This window comes from Pleurodeles waltl, chromosome 5 (assembly GCF_031143425.1).
Source record: "Pleurodeles waltl isolate 20211129_DDA chromosome 5, aPleWal1.hap1.20221129, whole genome shotgun sequence".
Taxonomy (NCBI): Eukaryota; Metazoa; Chordata; class Amphibia; order Caudata; family Salamandridae; genus Pleurodeles; species Pleurodeles waltl.
In genome coordinates this window covers 1,420,124,488-1,420,144,275 of record NC_090444.1, presented here as the reverse complement: position 1 = coordinate 1,420,144,275, position 19,788 = coordinate 1,420,124,488, and the positions used below count along the sequence as shown (strand labels likewise).

The window sequence follows — 19,788 nt, the reverse complement described above, 5'->3', positions numbered from 1 at the left end:
CTTCAAAACAGAGATCCCTAGACTCCCGACGTATACAGTTCTCTGTCTACCCAATCCACTGAGATTCCTGCTTCACTCCATGAAGAGTCTACAGATGTCCATGGCTCTCGGAGCAACCCATCAAGCCATGCTAGCACTCTAGGGCACTGACAGAGTACCCAGTTATACGTCCTGGCTTCACAAACTCTGGTACCTGTTGGGGATGGAGAAGCAGTCACTCGCGGCAGAACATCAGTCCACCGACCTTGCTACCATATCGGCACCTTTCCTCCATATTCTTTCCTCCGAATTCAGTTACTCACATGTGCCACATATTTAAAAGTTTTGCGTCATCTACACCCAGGTAACGAAACAGCACTCCACTCCCAAAGCTCAACTCTTCAATAATTAGGCGGCTCTCTGGAAGCCCTTACATACCCCGACTTACTCTTGGTGGTGTCCTATTGGTGTGGAGGGACAGAAAGTACAAAGAGAGGGAGGTGATATGTTTGTGTTACTTTCTTTGTTCTCATATCTTTTATTGTTTAAATTGCGACTGATTATGCTGCCGGTCCCCGGGTTGTAGCATCAAAGCTGTGTTACATGGTCTTCTAACTGGTCTTCTAACTGCTATTGCTGCTGTCGGCACACAGGGTTGTAGGCACTCAGCTGTGTTTCCTTTAAAACTTTAATAAACAGAATTGATCCATAAAGTAGGACAAATAAATAATACAAGGTCAGCCCTCTGTACTGACAGGAAGCCTATTTAGAACATAGGCAAATAGATTTTAAGCGCAAATGTAACTACATTTGGCTGCAGTACCTTGTAGAACATGTGCTTCTAGATCCATGCAAGTTTTCTAGCTGCCCTGGAGACTGACATTTCACTTTTAACATGTACACATAAGTAATTGTGCGTAAAGGCATTTTATAAGTGAGTTGTAAGTGTTATGAATCTGAAGGTGTACACACAAAACAAGCATTTGCAATGGGTCTTGCATTTGTGAGAGTTAGAGCTATTGGTATTTTAAATGATAATGTTTTTTACCTATGTGTTTTGTTTTTTAGTGTTGTGGATGTATGTGGTGTGTAGATGAATTATGTTGATTGAAACTGAATTGATATTTGTGGAGTTGTGTGCGGTGGTATTGTGTGGTGTATTTGTGTAGTGGAATTATGTGGCATGGTGAATAGTTAGGAGTGAGAGCTGTAGAGAATAGATAGAAAGGAAAATAGAGAGGGATAGGTAGTTTGTGCACAAAGTGGTGAATGATATTTAGGCAGAAGAGCAGAAATAGTGCGTGAGAAAGAGAGAAAGAAGTGGGCAGCATGCCATAAACATATAAAGAGAGTGTTTGTGTATGCACAAGATATTTGAAGAAAAGGAGTAGAGCGTGGTTGTTGAAAAGGTACAGGAAAGATATTTTGCTTGAAGACCTGAAGTGAAGTATGTGAGAGACTCTGTAATAGTGCATGAGAGAGTTAAGGAGAGGGATGATATTTGGTATGAGGGAGAGAGAGAGAGAGAGGTATGAGTGGAAGTGGCATTGAGAGGGGATGGGTGGGTAATCTAGAGGTGGATTAGTGTACAGCACGACAAGGTATAGGAAGGTAGTATGTACGAGTTGGTATTACATGCAGGAGATATGTTGTGTGAGAGAGGGATGAGTGTGTGTAGTGGTATTGCAAGATGAAATGTTGTAGTGGCAGTGCAAGAGAGAGAAGAGAGTTGCAGTGGCTGTGTTGTGTTGTTGAGAGATGATAGTGTTGGTGGAAGTGCAAGGGAAAGATTTGTTGTATTACAATTGTTTGTTGTGGAATTGTGTTACGTGGAATTGTGTGGTGTGGAGTTGTGCAGTGGAAATATGCTGTATGGAGTGCTGTAGAATTATGTGGTAGTATTTAAATGATAGGAAGTGCTTTAAGCTAGCAACACTTTCTTTTTAGGTTAGCTTTAAGATCAAAATAGATACATGAAGCTGCCAAACCCCTTGTTATGGCTATCAGAGCCGATTAACAAAGGGCATCCTTAAAATAAAGCACTGCTACATTGTAGCATAAAAAAAAATATCTTGGGACCCTATATTCGTATACATTGTGTTTCTGCTATAAATAACACCTTCACCATCTTCACCAGGAAATTAGCCTTGGAGTCAAGATAGTTATCTTATCTTAGTTATGGCAGGATTTGTGGAATACCCATTGAGTGAAGAGCCATAAACAACAGCATGGGAGGATTCCCACAACCTGTAGCTTACTTAAGCTTCCAAGCCGTTAGAATTAAGGTGCATTTACTGTTTTTTTTTCAATAAAAATCGAAAAGTACGGAAATATACATGCTGTAATTTTTAACCAGTTGTCCCTTTATTCTCTGCACGCATTTTTCAGGCCACAAAATTAAATCTTTCTCTTTGTAAATAAATCTGCCTTAACTGGAATCGTAACGTAACTTCCTGGCAGTCTGAATAGGGGTTACTGTCATCGCCAAGTGAAATGACTGCTTGCACCAAGGATACGCTAAATATAAAAGCTTTAATCAAGGTGGGAGCAGAGATTAAAACACAACACTGCCCCTTAGGTCTTTTGTGACACAAATGAGTACCGTAAACACCAACATTCCTGCAAAGTATTTGAAATGGTGCGTGTTGTTTTAATAGTCATTTTCCATTTGCTCTAAGCTAGCAGCACTTTCTTTTCAGGTTACCTTTTGGTGGCGGAAGAATCCTTTGTAGATGTGCGTAGCTGTTAAGATTGTAATCGTCCTTCTAACCAGCATATGTTTTTTATTGCCACATTTGTCCGTTAAGATTCCCAACAGCAAAACACATGCGGGGTTGGATGGGGAAAGGGTAGCAAAGAGGGTTGAAGCTCAACAGTAGCGTAGCTGACATAATGAAAGTACTCTGGGCGCTGCATATTTAACACTACGTGGTACGGTGAGCAGTACCAAACCATATAAATGTTGTATTTCATTTTAAAAGCAAACTCATGGATGCACTGAATGTTGTGTGGTTAACACACAGTGTGCATCAAGAGTTGAATGTTTGACACAAAGAGTCCTCTGAGTGCTGTATGTCTAACACCCATACTTAACACATGGCGTCTGCCAAGCGCTATATTTTTACACATGGAGATTGTTCTAGGCGCTCTATGTTTAACATTACATGGTTCTGTGAGCAGTACCAAAGCAAAAAAAAAAATTACAATATTTTTTAAAAATAAAACATTAAAGAGCTATTAGCAGTTGTAAACTCCCAACCGGATTTTTCTTGCCACATTGAATGGAAAAAAACAGCGCGATCGTGCTGCTACAGTTCACTCGTAGTGAAACCTATCGGCAAAAGTGCAATGATCTACTTAACCGGCAAAAGTGCAATTAACTATGTAACAGGGTCGATGTTATGGAAAGCACTCGACTTCTGCCAAGTGAGATTGCGCTGCGAAAAAAAGAGAAAAAGTAGTCCACAAACCTGAAGGTGAACAGCGAGCCTCGCATGTTTTCAGTACTTGGTCGCTGTGCTCGAGGAGGGCTAACCACCGGAAAAGGCATGACGTCTGCGTGCCTTCCACTAATGGAAGCAAGCAGATTTTAACAGGCAAGCACACGAACCAATGAAAGACACTGACGTGACATGGACGGTGCTCCGAGCCCTTTTCTAAGCGTCTGGCAAGCGAAACGCATGCGCAAGCGAATGCGACACAGTCTCGACCCTAAAAAGGGCAGGGTTTTTACTTTTTTACTTTAAACAGCAGCATAGCCTGTGTTGCCTCATTGCTCTGCTTCGGCCCATGTTACAGGTTTATTCCCCCAAAGCCACATTAAGAAAACATCCTCTCCATTTGAACTGTGATTTTTGTGCTGCTTGAACTATCTGCATGCACTTTATATCTGACAAGAAAATCAGATATACCACCTTAATTACAAACAGCTCACAGGAAAGTGATCATTCACTCGGGGTCTGTCCAAATTCAAAATAGTCCTAAAAATATGAATTTCTTACTATGCCCAGGAGCTTTCCTGTTGATTGTTTGATGATGTATGACTTTAAATGTGCTTTTATTGTCATTTGACATCATTGTGCAGTTGTTGCGACAGATTTGCAATACATTTTAAATAGTTACATTTTGTGCATGAATGCTGATGTTCCATGCTTTTTAAATCTGAACAACATCCATTGTATTTCACATGTATGTTGCATATTACACTTCTCCAAAAATTTACTTATATTCTTGAGTTTTCTTTTTTTAGAACTTTTCACTTGTTTTCAAAAAAACAAACCCTCTCATTTTCCCGCCACCACCTTCTACACAGGGTGGCTAATGGTCATGTTGTAATGCTATATACGTTTGGGGTCCTGGAGCTCATTTTATGCACGTAACATTTATTAGATCATGTAGTGATTCGGGGTGAGCCTGTTCCTTTCTATGATACTATACCAGTATATCGGTGAACTTTGTGAAACTGATGTAGTGTGAGCACTTAAGGCATGGCCTTTTGTATGACGGTTGCACTTGAGCTGTGGTTGCGCTTGTTGGGTCATCCTTTTTTAGGTCTCGCCTACTACAGCACTTCAAGAGATCTTGTTTGGAAGAGATATTGTATAGAACCTGAGACTCACAGCCTCCCATTGCTTAAAATTCTTTGGCGTCATTGTCACTCTTGCGGCCTTCTAATTCGCCAGTGCATGCTGGCTTCACATCCTATTCTGATGACAGGGGCACGGACCAAGTGCTGATTACTTCAGCGTGACTGCTCTCCTTCCGTTGGTCGCGCTGTGATTGAGGTTCTACTTTGATTTCTTTATCTTCCCTGTCCCCCTTGTTGAACCTCGTGCCATTTGATGCTGTTTTACTATGCCACACGCACTTCAAATAAGCTATTTTCTCCTTTGAAGTGGATGTTTATACTGTGACAACAGATGTAATCAGCTTCCAACTTTACTTTCACTAAAACACGGACACGGACGTAATTACTTCCTTCACCAGATACAATTGTTTTGCCAGATTTCATTTTTTTTAATTTTTCACTCATGGGGAGATTAGCTGATTTACTCAGAATCAAAGGGGTGCTGTGCCGAAACCTAACAAGCACTGGCAAAACCAATAGGTCTCACTTTTGAGGACTATTGGCTATGCGATTGCTTTTTGTTCATGCTCGCTCAATAGCATGGGCACTGCTGACTTTGGCAATTATTTGTAGCCATGGTGTAGACCAGCGTGGCTGCTGTGCAACATGGCTAAAATTAATTATTTAAAAATGGACTATGATACATCCAGAGCTAACACATTAAAAAATATATTAGCACTGGCTGCATTATAATGCTTTTTTTAATAGGTTTTAGCCACACTGCAATGGCCACTAGTAGAATTTAATTTGCAACTTTACTAGGGACGTATTTGTAAATCAAATATGCCAATGGGGTGTAAGCCAATTTTACCATGTTTTAGGGAAAAAGGCTAAAAGTCTGGCGGTGATCCTGCAGAGAGAGCAAGGTCCAGCATTGCTCATAAGAGAGATCTATTGACTTTACCAATGCATCCCTGCATTAGCAGCTATTAGGGTCTCTATCTCCATTTCGTGTGTCAAGTCTTACTCATTTCCTGCTACTCTCCAGTTGGTCACAACCTGTGCGTCCTCTCACTGTGGTCAGATCAACCAGTACTTCAGCCCAAAAGTGTTGTTTCATAGCACATTCCCACAACATTAATTTAAGATCTTTGTGTTATTGCCTACATTTCGGGTATTCTGGAGATGCACCTGGGTAGATGGAATTCAAATTTTGAGGCGTCAGATATGCCCTATGTAAGATATTGAATTGTATATATTTAAAGGGGCATTACATGATCCTTTGATTATGTATGCTATTGTGTTCTGCCATTCCTAAACATGCAGGGCATGTCCAGTATCCGATTCCCACTAATCTTGCAGGGCAAGGAGAGAAGTTCCCATGTATTCTTGTATAACTCTGTAGACCCATGTGATAAGCCTCCTCCCATTCCCCACCTTGGACATGGTGAATACCACTGCATGTGAATGAGGTTCTGTTTGCCCTCTGTCCCATAATCGCTGGATGATATGTTGCATCTTTCCATAAAGGAGGATTTGTCCTCTATGCAATCTGTAATTTTCCATTAAGGATTGAAAATCATGCAAAGAGCGGTCTTCATATAAGTCCCATATGGAGGCAATCCCTACTGCCTCCCAAGATGCTAGCTGACTTACAGTAAGGGCACCCATTAGTGCAGGTCGTCCCTTCAAATTTAGTGCAGGCACATGTGGGAGTGTAGGTCTTGTATAGGCTAGAACTCACTTCAAGCATTCCACTGCAGTATCAGCTGATAATGGAAGCCTTTTGGGGGTCCGCATGCAAGGGATTGAAATAGCAAGCAGACCCCCATTTGGAATTGCCTCACATTATAGCCCGTTTCTGCTAAGTGATGACATGCTAGCTAGTATTTTATATCCTTGCAGTTGCCCTGCCAGAATATACCATTGGAAGTCAGGTGCGCTCAATCCTTCCCTTTTCTGTAGGGAATTTCATTTTGGTTAATGCCACTTTTCAAAGCATATGTCCCCAAATGAGATTACCAGTTTGCAGAATAATTTTCAGGGTATGAGAAAGGGCAAAATTGTGAAATAGTATAGTAATCTGGGAAGCATGATCAGTTTTGCTATTGCCACTTTGCCCATCACTGATATGACAGTGTTGGGCATATTGGAGTAGACAGAGATTGCATCACTCTTTTCAGGTTGCTCTTGAGCAATTCCTCCTTCAAATGGTACATGTTTATCCAAAATATTTAAAAGTGTGGGGTGCCCAGCAAAGTGTCTCCCTCTCTAGCACAACCTTTTTAGTCCACACCTGCCAGTTAACATGTCTTGCCCGGTTCACTTTTTAGCCAGAGACTGTCCAGAAATCTGTTAATATTTCCACTACTGGACTAAGGTCTCTGGAAATATCCAGGATAAAGAACAACATGTCATCTACATACAAGACTGTCTAGGTTGTCCCTCCTATGGGATCTCCTAGTGTTTCCCTCTTGTTCGCAGTATTTCAGCATGGGACGCAACCCTGACACATTCCTCTGGATAAATTATACATGTCTGAGAAGTTGTGGCCCATCTGTACCCGCACTATGGTTTGTACATGCAATAATTTGATCCAATTAATCATGTTTTTAACTATCCCAAACCTCTACAGGACTTTGGATACGTATTTCCAATTCAGGGAGTGAAATGCTTGTTTCAAGTGTATAGCTAGACACGCTGAATTGGATCAGATTTGTGGGGCCTTCTGGAGTATTTGGTAAAATCTACAAACGTTTAACAATGTTTTATGTTTTGGAAGGGTAACAATAAAAACCTCATTCGTTGTGGGTGGAAGATGGCTGTGGCATTCCTAGGCACTTTTATACCATTTAAGGAACGTGGTGGTTAGTAGTTTTTCATAAGTTGCATAGAATTTGATTGGTGGGCAATCTGTACAAGGCATCTTACCACTTGGCTTGGCTCGTATTGTGTCCTTCATTTCTGATAACAATATGGACACATCTAACTCTTGGAGGTGTGGGATGTTCTCAAGGTATGCGTTAAGTTGTGTTTCCAAAGGGTCTGCCAGGTGTGTGTACAATTGTGTATAATACTCTTTAAACACCATATTGATTTGTTGCTGGAGAGACGCCCCCCGCAACTGGTCTGTACAGCTGTGCTAGTAACCTCCCTTTCTTGTCATTCTTGGAAATCCTGAATCACCGACATTGATAGTTGTTGCGATAACCTGGACAGAAACTGGGACTGTTCATTATTAGTGGTGTACAAACTACGAACCACCCATCAAGTTGGCCTTTTACCTATGCATATTGCCCTTCTTCATCTAGATTGGCCTCCTTAGCTATAAAGGGGACCCAAGGGTGTATCCAAATCGCTGCAGCCCTAGAGAAAGTGGAGTCGGTCATGTAAAATACGTGTCCCCTCCACCTGCATTCTAGTGCTTGTCCCTCTTTTACCTTTGTGTGTTTCCTCAAGGTATGTAATGCTCCTATTATGTCTTCTTAGCTGTGTCTATACTATGTACCTTTTACTGGCCATGCCCATTCCCTTAATGTTCTAAATCCTTTTGATGTATTGACTCTGGGATGCCAAAATATTTGGTGGAGATATTATTAGGTATAGCCTTTGCTTATATCAGTTGTGGCACCCGTTTGCATATTCTGTCCAGTATCATGCTAGTTTTCTGCCACCCCTGGGTATTGTGATCCCCCCTTGTAAACTGCTGCCATATGTACAACTACCATGCATTGAAATTTCTGTGCATAACACATAGCAGCAAAATTATATATATTAATACTGTAAAGTTGTACTGTCACAAGCATGGTACTTTAACTAGTGTTTTCCATGAGATATACAGCATGCCTTTTAGTAGTCTTTTTCCCCTGTTCATCCCCTCTTTTGTTTTTACTCACCACCATCACGCTTACCCCAGCCCTTATTTTGACAAGGAGTCCTTGGCGACATTATTGTAGGTGGTATGCTTAGTGCACATTATTAAGACATCTTCCTCATACCTGTGCAGTAAGGCAGTTTGAATGACCCCAACAAATGTAAGTCTTCACTTACAGTTTGTGGAACACACCTGTGCATCAGCCCATTGTCAGCCTTAGCTGATTCCCTACTATTCAGTTTATTGATGTTCCATTTTGATGCACTAGGCTTATACGCAAGGAGGTGTATCCTGTTGCTCAATGTTACAATATTTATTTGGCTGTTGGTGGTGTAATCACCGGTAAATGTTGGAAATCATCACTCATATTTGTTGTGGCATAGTCTTCATCTGAGTTCTCATTTGAAAGGTATTTTTGTTTCCACACAGTGCTGCTGATGAGGCCACAGTAGTTCTATGCTCTTCTTTTTTTTTTTTTTTTATATATATATTTTTTGGTTTTCAACAACAACCATACCAACACTAACTCACCAATGTGTTGCATACAATCTGCACATAATTGACGAGAATACAGAAAACAACCTGAACAAAAGAACCCCAAGCTCCTGAGGTAATGTGATCAAACATCAGGATCAGCACCAGTCATAAGTACTTACCTCTCAATCCCTGGGAACTGTCTGCCCATGGTACTACGATATATACGGGATGTCCCCATCTTTGAGGTCTTGTTCTCCACCAGTTTAATCAGTCGATCCTCCATTTCCCACTCTAGACTGTAGTGGGCTTGCCAGGGCCCCCACCCTTTAAAAATGTTTTTGGGGATGCCCGAGCTGTGTATAACACTCTTTTGGCCTCCATACAGTATGTCAGGCCTGTAACCCCTTGGCACAAGGTGGGGGTTGGAGGGGCCCATTCCCTGATAACATCTTGCTTCACCACTATGAAGCCCATAGCACAAAACAGGAGCTGCTTCCTAGCCAGCTCTACATGGCCAGGGATCTCGAGTATGAAGAAGTGTGTGTGTGTGTGAGGAGGGGGTGCAAGAGACCTGTGCTCCCAATATTGATATTAATGTCAACATCACTGCCTTCCACTAAAGTTGTATGCAGGAACAATCCCAAAGGGTATGGAAGTATGAGCCCATCTCCCCCCACACCATAGGCCATTGGGTGTGCTTGCTCTTCCCTTTTAAAACAGTTGGTGTCAGTGGTCATAAATTCTATGGAGGGCCTTAATTTGTATGAGCCTCAGACTCAATATTATCAGCACTTCCCTGGGATGCATCAGGGCTGCCTCCCAGTCCACGCCCTCTAAGGTGCCCACATCTATCTCCCACTTGGCTCTGAGGGAATGAAGGTTATTTGGTTTGTTATTGAGTATGGTGTGATAGGTTAAGCAGATAACTTTGGAAGTCAATTCCTCCAAGAGATCCTGACCTCCAAGGTGCTGTTGTCCTCTAAGTCTGCCCAGAGAATCTTCTTTGTGTGAAGGGCATGGCAGAGTTGTAGGTATTTAAGATGTTGAAAGTCCTGTAGATCATACTCCACCTGTAGCCCACTAAATTACTTTATACCCTCCTCACTTTTCCCTAGGTTGAAATACAGATGAGGTCCTAGGCTGTTATTCCCTTCAGGCTCCTCAGCTCACACAAGCGGTCCCCCAATGACAGGAGGATATTTCTAGATAATTTGTTTTTCTAACCTACATGGTCGTTGGCCTCATCCCATGCCATCAGAGTGGTTTTAGTCAGCTCTAGTAGGGAGCATTGGAGGGATACCCTATAAATGTAATGTAGATAAGATTTCCTTTTCCATTAGACACCTCTCCATCCCTACACTGAATCATCCTTTGGCACAAAGGCCCATTCATGTACTGCCTACAAATGAGCAGCCCAATAGAATGCTCTAAGTTCTGACAGGACATTGCTGCTGCTATACACTGATACACACAAGGTGTAGAGTGCTAACTGGGGGGTCCCGCCAATCCAAAGGTGGGAAACGCAAGGTCCCTTCAACCGTATTAAAGAAAGCCTCAGAAACAAGTCAGGGAGAGCTCTGGAGGACATAAAGGAATTTGGGTAACATGATCATTTTAAATAAGGTGGTTCTACCTAGAATTGATAAGGCTAGGTAACTTAATCGAGCAATGTCACTCTGGAACACTTTATAAACCACCTCAATGTTCCGGTCCAAAAACCTGACCGGACACCGAGTTATTTCTATACCAGGGATTTTAAACTATCTGTGTAAACCGTTACCTTTGGTGGGAGTACAGTTGTCAGAGGCCAGTCCCCTACCTTGTACAATAACGACTTGTTTCAGTTAATCTTGTATCCTGCATAGCATTCAAAGGCTTCAAATATTAACAGTATGGCTATCATGGAGGTCACCGGTTTAAGTACAATAAAATGTCACCTGAATAGAGTGATACCTTTTCTGGTGCCCTTGCCACCTCTGGAATGCTGGACACATCTGTGCAGTCTTAGCAGGCATGCCAGCGGCTCCAGGTACAGGACAAACAACAAAGGCAAAAGGGGACAGTCCTATTGCATTCCCTGCCCAGGAAGAAAGTAATTTGAATATTCACCATTGGTGACAGGCTACTATAGAGCAGAAGGACCCAGCTACAGTATTTGGGGCCAAACACCAACCCCATTAAGGACCTGGAACAGATTGCGCCATCTGATAGAATCAAAGGCCTTCTCCATGTGTAGCGGAAAGAAGCCGGTAGGTACTCAAAGGTCACTGCTGTAGACTGTAGCAAGTTATGTAGATGTCAGAGATTCTGGCCCCACATAGACTACATCATTAGGTGACCAGGGACTGGCAGGTTACCCCTTTAAAATGAATGAAGCAGATTCCATATCTCCATACCCCTTTTCAAATGGCAGGGCCAGTGCAATCAGAGTGGTAATAATGACAAAAAACAATAGACAACCCCAAGAACGACAACATAAACAACTGTCCAAGCATACTTCCTTCTTCCCCACACTTCTGCAAAAAAAAAGCATCTTTTACCCTGAAACATAACTCCTCCCAACATGACAACCTATGAGTGGGCGTGGTTATCTGCTGGCTTTCCTCACAATAACATGGATTTCTGTGTGGCACCTCAGAATGTGGCAGGGTCACCCTCTCGCCAGACGTGTCTGAGGTAAGACTATGAAGACTGAGCCAGACTGTACCCACCATGTGGCAAACTATCCTGGAACAAGTCAGCACACACAAGGTGGTTGCAGCTTCAAGGCTCGGGCTAAAAAGGCAGTGCTGATCGTGGACTCGTCTGTGTTGCTGGGCCTCGTGCCCTCTGGGTAGTTTCCCTCAGAAGGGGAAGCCTCTCTTTCTGGTTTGTGGGTCAGCAATTAGTCCTGCTTGCATCTCCCTAAACAGCAGCTTGATGTTTCAGGAGTCCACCCCGCTATCTTGGCCATCGCCCAGCCCGTCGGAAAGAGGTCTTTCTTCCACCCATCGCCACACCGCTTCTGGGTCAATAAAGAACAAGACTGTCCCCTGGAAAATTACTTTCAGTTTGGCTGAGTACATAAGCATGCATTTCATCTGAAATGTTCTGAGTGTGGGCTTCGCTGATGTAGAAATAAGTTGCTCTTGTTGCATTCTAGTATATAATGAGGAAAGATCATCACTTTAGCAGATTCCAGTAATACAGTTAGTGAGGATTTACCTGATGCTTGGATGGCATCTCTATCCACATAGTTGAGCAGTAAGAACTACTGACTCCAGTGGGGGCAACCTGGGGAGGGGGTGACTAGAGACCAATAACCACTGTGCACCTGCTTGGTGAGGAAGCCAGAAGATAATTTGCTGCCTGAGATCCAGAAGTGAATCCAATTTGTAAAGATTTATCTTCGATGAGAGCCTTCCAGTCTCTCTGGAACCCACACAAAGTGGATTTTATTCTATTGTGATCTGCATTCCACAACCTCAGCATGACATTCTAAATAAAAGGCCACTTCTCAAAGAAACTGTAACCCACACCCCCGTCCTCTGTTCTGTCACCTCACTCCGATCTTGGCGAATGAGGGAGATCTCTGTTCACACCCTGTCAATCCTGCCCTCAAGAGCCTCGCAAGAGTCCTTCATAACTTTAAGTATGGTCGCAGCAGAAGGTTAGTCCCCATTTTGAGCAGTAATGCCCTCCTGTGTAACCTGTGCGTGCACCCTCTCAGCCAATACTGGCTTGGTGTATTTGTTCATGGAGTTCAGTTGAGCTCTTAGAGCTCCCCTTTTCACATTTTAGTGCAATAATGTCTTAGAGCCTCCAAGAGTGTCGGAGAGGCCGTAACTGATGTTGGTGAGGAGGGGGCAGGTACCAGTAGCAAGCAAAGGGTCCATGAACTACTTTAGATTCAGGCTGAAAGCCCCAGTCACTCACTGCCCACCTCACCTACCAGAACTGAGGGGGCACAAGAAGCCACAGGGTCCTCCTGGCTGCCCCCGCCACTGAGCAACCAATGGGAGACCCTTTGCAAATATCAGGGCCTCCAGGGTCCATAGGAGACCACCAGGCTTCCTTACTTTTTGTTTTAATGCTTTTCTGCTTAGGCTTTCTTTAATTGTTTGTCTTGTGTGTTCCTTGTACTTCACAAGATGTGGGATATTACCTATAGGAATCTTATCATATTATTCCCAGCCTGGGCCTCCCACTCAACAGGGTTTTACAAGAGTTAGGATATATCTTAAAGAACTACTCCTCCTCAAGAGGACCACAATACGTCAGGTCCCCACAGCATAATACATTCATAGGACCCCCCCTCAGTGAATCACAGCAGTACTTCTAGCCACCTCCCTATTCAGCCCACCTCACCCTCTCCCAGAAAAGTGAAAGGGAGAGGTGGCACGTGCAGCCGAAGGAAGACAGCAAACCACCTTAAGATCGCAGGCCCCAGGAACCACACCAGCCCGTCCTCAGCCCAGGGCGTCACATTCTCTGCTGATCTCTGCAGCTGGCAGCACAACATCTCCATGCCTTTTAATCTTTTGGAGGAGGGGGAACTAACTCCCTACACACACGTGCCACAGACCGGTCCCTGAAGGCCACTGCACTCTCTTCTGATTCCAGGAGACCTCCACTGCTCTCGTCACTGCAATCTTCCTGGGCTCAGATCAAGTAAGCAGGGCACTCTTTGTGAGCTGTGTGAGTGATTGTCTCATCGCATCCAGCTTCAATCAACGACTGGGGGTCGCATGCCAGGTCACCCTGAGATGTATAGCCCCTCGTCTCCTGGCCTCTGCGGACCTCGTCCTCCAGGAGGTCCTCCATGCGATGAGGCCAGATGGTCTCAGCATCTGCAAAGCAAGACCCCTGCGATATGAGGGGTACTCTCTGACACCCTCCCCCCACCAAGCACCAGGGACAATTGACACTGACCCCAGGACTTCAGATGGTACCACTACCAGATGTTGTTAGATGAGAGAGGGATCCAGCTGGAGCTCTTGACAGGCATGATTGGTTCATTCCATGCTCTTCTTGTGCTTCTGATCTGCTGAGAGGAGTCATTTCTAATGTGTTTTTTGCTGCTGTAACTGTCTTACAAAATTCTGCTATCCTGATCATGACGATGTCTTCATCAGGCTGCTACAGTGCTTTCTACCAGTATGGTAAATCCACTCCCATGCTTCTTTGTGGATTGTGGAGAAACATGTTTGATTGCATCTGCTACACCAAGTCTTGCTGGGAATAATAGATCTCTATTTATTCTAGTTTCCTCTGTTTTTTTCTTGATGGTCAGAAATGAAGATCAACAGCAGTTCACAGCAGATGTAAAATCTAGAAAGATAATCACCTTTGAGGCTTCTAGCATCAGTGGCTCGATCTTCCTAGTGTATTGTAATGCGGTGTTGTGTTAACTCTAGTCTCATTTTCTTGCTATCTTTGGGTGCGGGGGAGCACTCAGAGGTGTATGCTTCACTGGAATCCAGTGTGGCATCCCATTATGAAGTAAGGAAACATTGTCCTGCAAAGCCACTACTTTAAGCCATTACTCATTGAACCCTGTGGGTTTGTTGCTGTCCACTTCTTCTGAGATACTTGTAATCATCAGGTTGTTCTGGCAGGCCAGGCATCTGTACCTTCCTCACAGTCTTGTCAATTAAGGAATTGATTTTTAAGCTCTTGGACCTGAGTAATGGTTTCAGTTATTTGTGGGGCCATTTCAGCGAGGGCTTGATCATTATGCTGGACTCTTTCTTTTAATTTATACTGATCCTCTTGTATCAGGTTGAGGTCTATGTTAACCGTGTCTATTTCTGCCTCTGTAGCCGACCTGGCGTCTTCAATAGCAGTTAGTATTTGATCTAGCTTGTTGGCTGTAGTGTCCAGTTCTCCATTTATTTTCATATCTGCAAGTGAAGTACGGCAGTCTGCAATGGGGTCAGCGTCTTTCTCTCTTCCTGCCTCAGGTAGTGCTTGGTCATTGCCAGTTTGTGGTTTTCCCATTGATATTACTGACCAGTATCCTATACTCGAGCAGAACCAACAATTTCAGTTGTGACACAATATTTTGTGTTGACTAGTGGGGCTCGTTGTCACCTGCCGAGCACCCTTGCGGAGCTGCTGAACAACTAGTAGCACAGGCAGGTATCACCTTTTGGCTTATTGATCACAAACTCACTGTGTTTGCTTCCTTTCTGTAATGCAATGCTAGTAACAATGGAGTGTTCTGTCTCTGGGTCCCACTGCTGTCCTTCCTAGTTGAGTCCTTGTAGCACTGTCAAGTTTTACTGTCTCTTTCGCCCCTTTTCTACAACCAGTGACCAAAGTCTGCTTTTATTTGTGTGGTTGCTGGACTCATGATGGCACATATCACATTAGTCTCAATGTGAATGCCAAAGATCTGTCTCTGTGTCTCCATATTGCCTTGGGTGGTATAGCTTGTGTACCGGTATGTCACGAAGGATAAATGGACTTACCCCACTTAGCTCATAGGTACTCCACGCTACACAGGTTTTCTAATGTTCTCGGCCTTTTCCACTGGTGTGGGAGGGCAGTACTCAGTCATACTCTGTCCCAGTAGACTCCCAGTGGAGGAGATGTTCTAGGGTTGCTCCTTCCTCCTCTGTAGATCTTGCTGATGCAGTTTCAGGGCTTATGCGGAACCATTCAATATTCAGGTCAGGTTACATCCTTTGGCACATTCTCCTTCTGCTTTGCCAGCCCCTGTTACTTTCTTTCCCCACTCTGGGTGCACTGCTAAGGCCTCCTGTCATAGATCACAGTCAATAGTTCCACCAGGAGGATCTTCCATGAGGCCTGCTCCCAGCTGGAACCAGCCCATACCTCCATAGAGTCATGACCCAAAGATCTTCATCATGGCTCCTGTCATATCACTACTTCGCTAGACCCAGGGCCAGACACTTTTACGTTGGTGCTGCCCTACTTCCTCAATCATATTGGTGAGGCCTGACCTCTGGGTTTGAAGTGCAGTTGATGATTCCAGTCGAGAGGATGTCATGGTGATCATCATTTGATCACAGCAGCCATCATGGGGATCATTGTTTTCTTCTCTCTGAACGGTTGTTTCCCTGAAGCTGCAATCTGACAGTATATGGGCCTTTATTACAATTGTCTGATCATAGTTTGTAGAGCACCCAAACCTGTACAGAGAAATAGCACTTTATCTTATCAGTGGGCCATAGAAGTGCACATAATTGTTGGATATTGGACTGGGATCTAGGGAGCTCCAAAGATTGCGTTGTTACTGCATTATACTTAGTCATGATCCCCATCAATGATTTATTACTTGATAACAATATTTAAACTGAAAAGGCATCTAAACTATACCAACAGGGCCAGACATGGTAAATCAATACACAGGACAGAGCTTTAACAAACATATTGACAAGTGGTAAAGGTGGATTTGTAAAAGGTTCTCTTACAAACATTGTTGGTCTGTGCCAATGTCATTGTTCACAAAACTACAAACATTTGTGAAATTAAGTAAATGTCTGATGAGGAGAATTACTTGTATCAACTCAGTTCTTTATTTTTTCTCCTTTAGGTGATTTGGAATACTATTGGTTGGATCCTGCCACGTGGCACAGCAGGGAGACATCCCCAATTAGTTCGGTAAGGAAATACCTGCTGCTATGTTTCTGCATGATTTTGTTATATACAGCTGATACCATAAAGTTGAAAAGTTTGATGAAACCTGATGTACTTTACTTCCCTGAATATTATTGTACGATTTTTTTATATAGCTAGATATATTATCCAGAGTTGTTCACCACTGGGTAGTTATATTTAGGATCACATTTCCATAGGAAGGGCACCTTCCAAAAAAAAGTCTCATCCTCCTCAGCTTCCTTTACTGGAAAGTTTAATGTTGATCTATCAATTGAGGAGGTGATAAAAGGGGGGATACCAAAATGTTTTCCTAAATCGATTTTTCACAGGAAAATTGAACAGTGATACAGTGGATCCAAGAGATAAAAAGTTATGATCTGATTGGCTGCCACAGCATCAACATAGATATTGCTGCAGTCATTTTAGGACTCGGGCACTCAGTCCATCCTAAAAAAAAGTAAAAAAAAAAAAGATAAAGGGAGCAGGGACGGGATACCCTGAACCCCTAATTGTGGTGGCTAACCCGTGGCCAAAAAAAGTATTTTTTTTCTACGGTCCCATAACTATATTTTGAGCTTGAAGCAACTAAAAACTTGCCCACTCAATATGCACTGCTTTTATCCTCATATACTACATCACTCAGTACATGTTCCTTGACAACCTTGATAACATCACTCATGACATCTGAAATTCCACTGGGCAGGCCGGGGCACAAGTTATATTTACTTCAGGGCTTAAGATATAAGTACTTCAGTTAGCTATAACTGGTGAATTTCAGTGTTTGTATTTAGATAAAAATGTTGTATTGCAGTTGACAAATAATAAGTATATATATATATATATATATATATATATATATATATGTACATATATATATATATATATATGTACATATATATATACACACAACACAATCTTTAAAAATTCTAAGGCTATTGTTATAACTTAAATTTCTTATTTGTGCATCACCACTTATAACTTACATTATAATTTGCACACCACCTTCAATTAACCATACGTAGCACACCTCCGAACACAGTCTTATCGCATCACTTACCACACTACATTAACTATAACTTACCCGTTTTCCACGCACTGGTTATACCTTTCCAAATGATATAACTTAAACTGTGTGAAATCATAGCAGTCATAATAACACTTATTATATCTCAAATGACATAGTTTATGAGAACATAGTGCATGGTAGTGCGGTAAGTTGGGTTTGTATAGAAAGACAAAATAAGGTTTTCAGAAGTATAACTTAGCTTTAACCTTTGTTTTTTTCATTAAATTGAATTGGTTGGTGTTTTGTAATATAAATGTGTCTTCAAATCATACTATTGAGTGAGTATTATTAAGTGGAGTGTGCTAAAGTCTAGTGTAGGAGAATGTCATAGAGTTTAGTGTGGTAAAGTCTAGTGTTGTACAGTGTACTTCATATTTATTTTATTAGTTTGATATCAGGCCAATTAGGCTATACTGTGGAATTGTGTACTGTGGAATAGGGTACACTGGAGTGGTGTAGAGTGGAGTGACATAGAGTGGAGTAACATACAGTGTAATAGCTTGAATGAAGTGGCATACGCTGGAGTTCTCTACAGTGAAATAGCATACACTGGAGGAGCATCAATTGTACTGGCATACACTAGACTGGCTTAGAATCGAGTGGCGTAGAGTGGAAAAGCTTGGAGTCTAATGTTGTAGAGTGGAGTGGTGTACAGTGCAGTGGCACAGAGTGGAGTGGCCTATAGGGAAGTAGTGTATAATGGAAAAGGGGAAAGTAGAGTGAAGTGCACAAAGTGGAATAGCATAGAGTGGAGTGGGGTATTGTAGAGTTTCATACAGTTGAATGGGGTAACATGGAGTGCTGCACAGTGAAATGTGTTAAACTGGAGTGACAAAGAAAGGAGTGAATTGGCATAACGTGGAATAGTGTAGAGTGGTGTCTTGTAGAGCGCAGTGGCTTACAATGGACTGAGGTAGAGGGTAGTTGCATACAGTCTAATAGTGCAGAATAAATTGGCATAGAGTGGAGTGACATAAAGTAGAAGTGCCTAGATGTGTAGTGGAGTAGAGTAGAATGGAGTGGCATACAGTGGAGCAGCATACAGTGGAGTAGCTTAGAGTAGCGGGAAATAGACTGGAATAGTGTTAAGGATAGTTGGAGTACAGTGAAGTGGGACACGGTGGAGTGAAGTGGCGTACACTGCAGTAGCATACATTAGAGTAGCCTGTAGTTGACTGGGGTATACTGCAGTGGGGTAGAGTGTAGTGGTATAGAGTGTAATAATGTAGGTTACAGTGGTGTACATTGGAATGGCGTGGAGTGCAGCCTCATAGAGTGGAATACCCTAGATTTTAGGGGCATAGAGTGCAGTTGCATATAGTGGAGTAGCATAGAGTGGAGTGGTGTAGAGTGGTATAGCGACTGTAGTGGTGTAGAGTGGAGTGGCATAAGCTGGAAAACTGTATAGTCAAGTGGCATATACTGGAGGGCTGTAAAGTGGAGCAGTGCACAGTGGAATAGCGTACAGTGTAATGCCATACAGTGGAGTGGCGTACTGTACAATAGTGTCGAGTATAGTGGGTGTAGTGGAGTGTTGCAAACTGGAGTGGAGGTACAACGGATTAGTCATACAGTGAAATAGTGTACAGTGGATTGGTGTGGGGTGGAATGGCATACATTGGATTAGCATTGAGTGGAGTGACACACAGTGTACTGGCATAGACTGCAATGATATACAGTGGAATAGCATAAATTGAAGTGGCATAGAGTGGTCTGTTGTAAAGTTGAATCTCGTGGAGGTGTGTCATAAACTGAAGTGGCGTAGAGTGCAGTAATGCACACTGCGGTGCCAAAGAGTGAAATACCATGTAGGGAATTGGCGTAGAGTGGAGGGCCATACAGCAGAAAAGTGTTAGTGAAGTGACATTCAGTGAAACAATGTAGAGTGGAGTGATGTAGAGTGGAATAGCAGAGTGGAGGAGCGTACAGTGTAGCAGAGTACAGTGTGATACCATACAGTGGAGTGTCTTGGAGTGGAGTGGCATGCAGTGGAATAGAGTAAATCTTAGTGGCGTAGAGTGTAGTTGCGTACAGTGGAAGCCCCTAGAGTGGAGTGGGGTACAGTAGAGTGACATAGACTGGATTGGCATACAGTGCAGTGGTGTACAGTGGAATAGCAGACTATGGGGGTCATTCTGAGCCCGGCGGTCAGGGTCGGCGGGAGCACCGCCGACAGGCCGGCGGTGCCCCGCAGGGCATTCTGACCGCGGCGGTTCGGCC

At 43.1% G+C, this 19,788-nt stretch overlaps 1 protein-coding gene across 7 annotated transcripts in view; it reads left to right on the top strand.

Annotated features, from left to right (window-relative positions):
• RIMS1 (regulating synaptic membrane exocytosis 1) overlaps positions 1-19,788 on the top strand; it is a 2,255,956-nt gene that overhangs the window by 975,894 nt on the left and 1,260,274 nt on the right. For all 7 annotated transcript variants that reach the window (XM_069235695.1, XM_069235694.1, XM_069235701.1 and 4 more), the window contains one exon: positions 16,438-16,505. In XM_069235695.1, the coding sequence (XP_069091796.1) occupies positions 16,438-16,505 (68 nt within the window). The remainder of the gene's footprint in view (positions 1-16,437; positions 16,506-19,788) is intronic.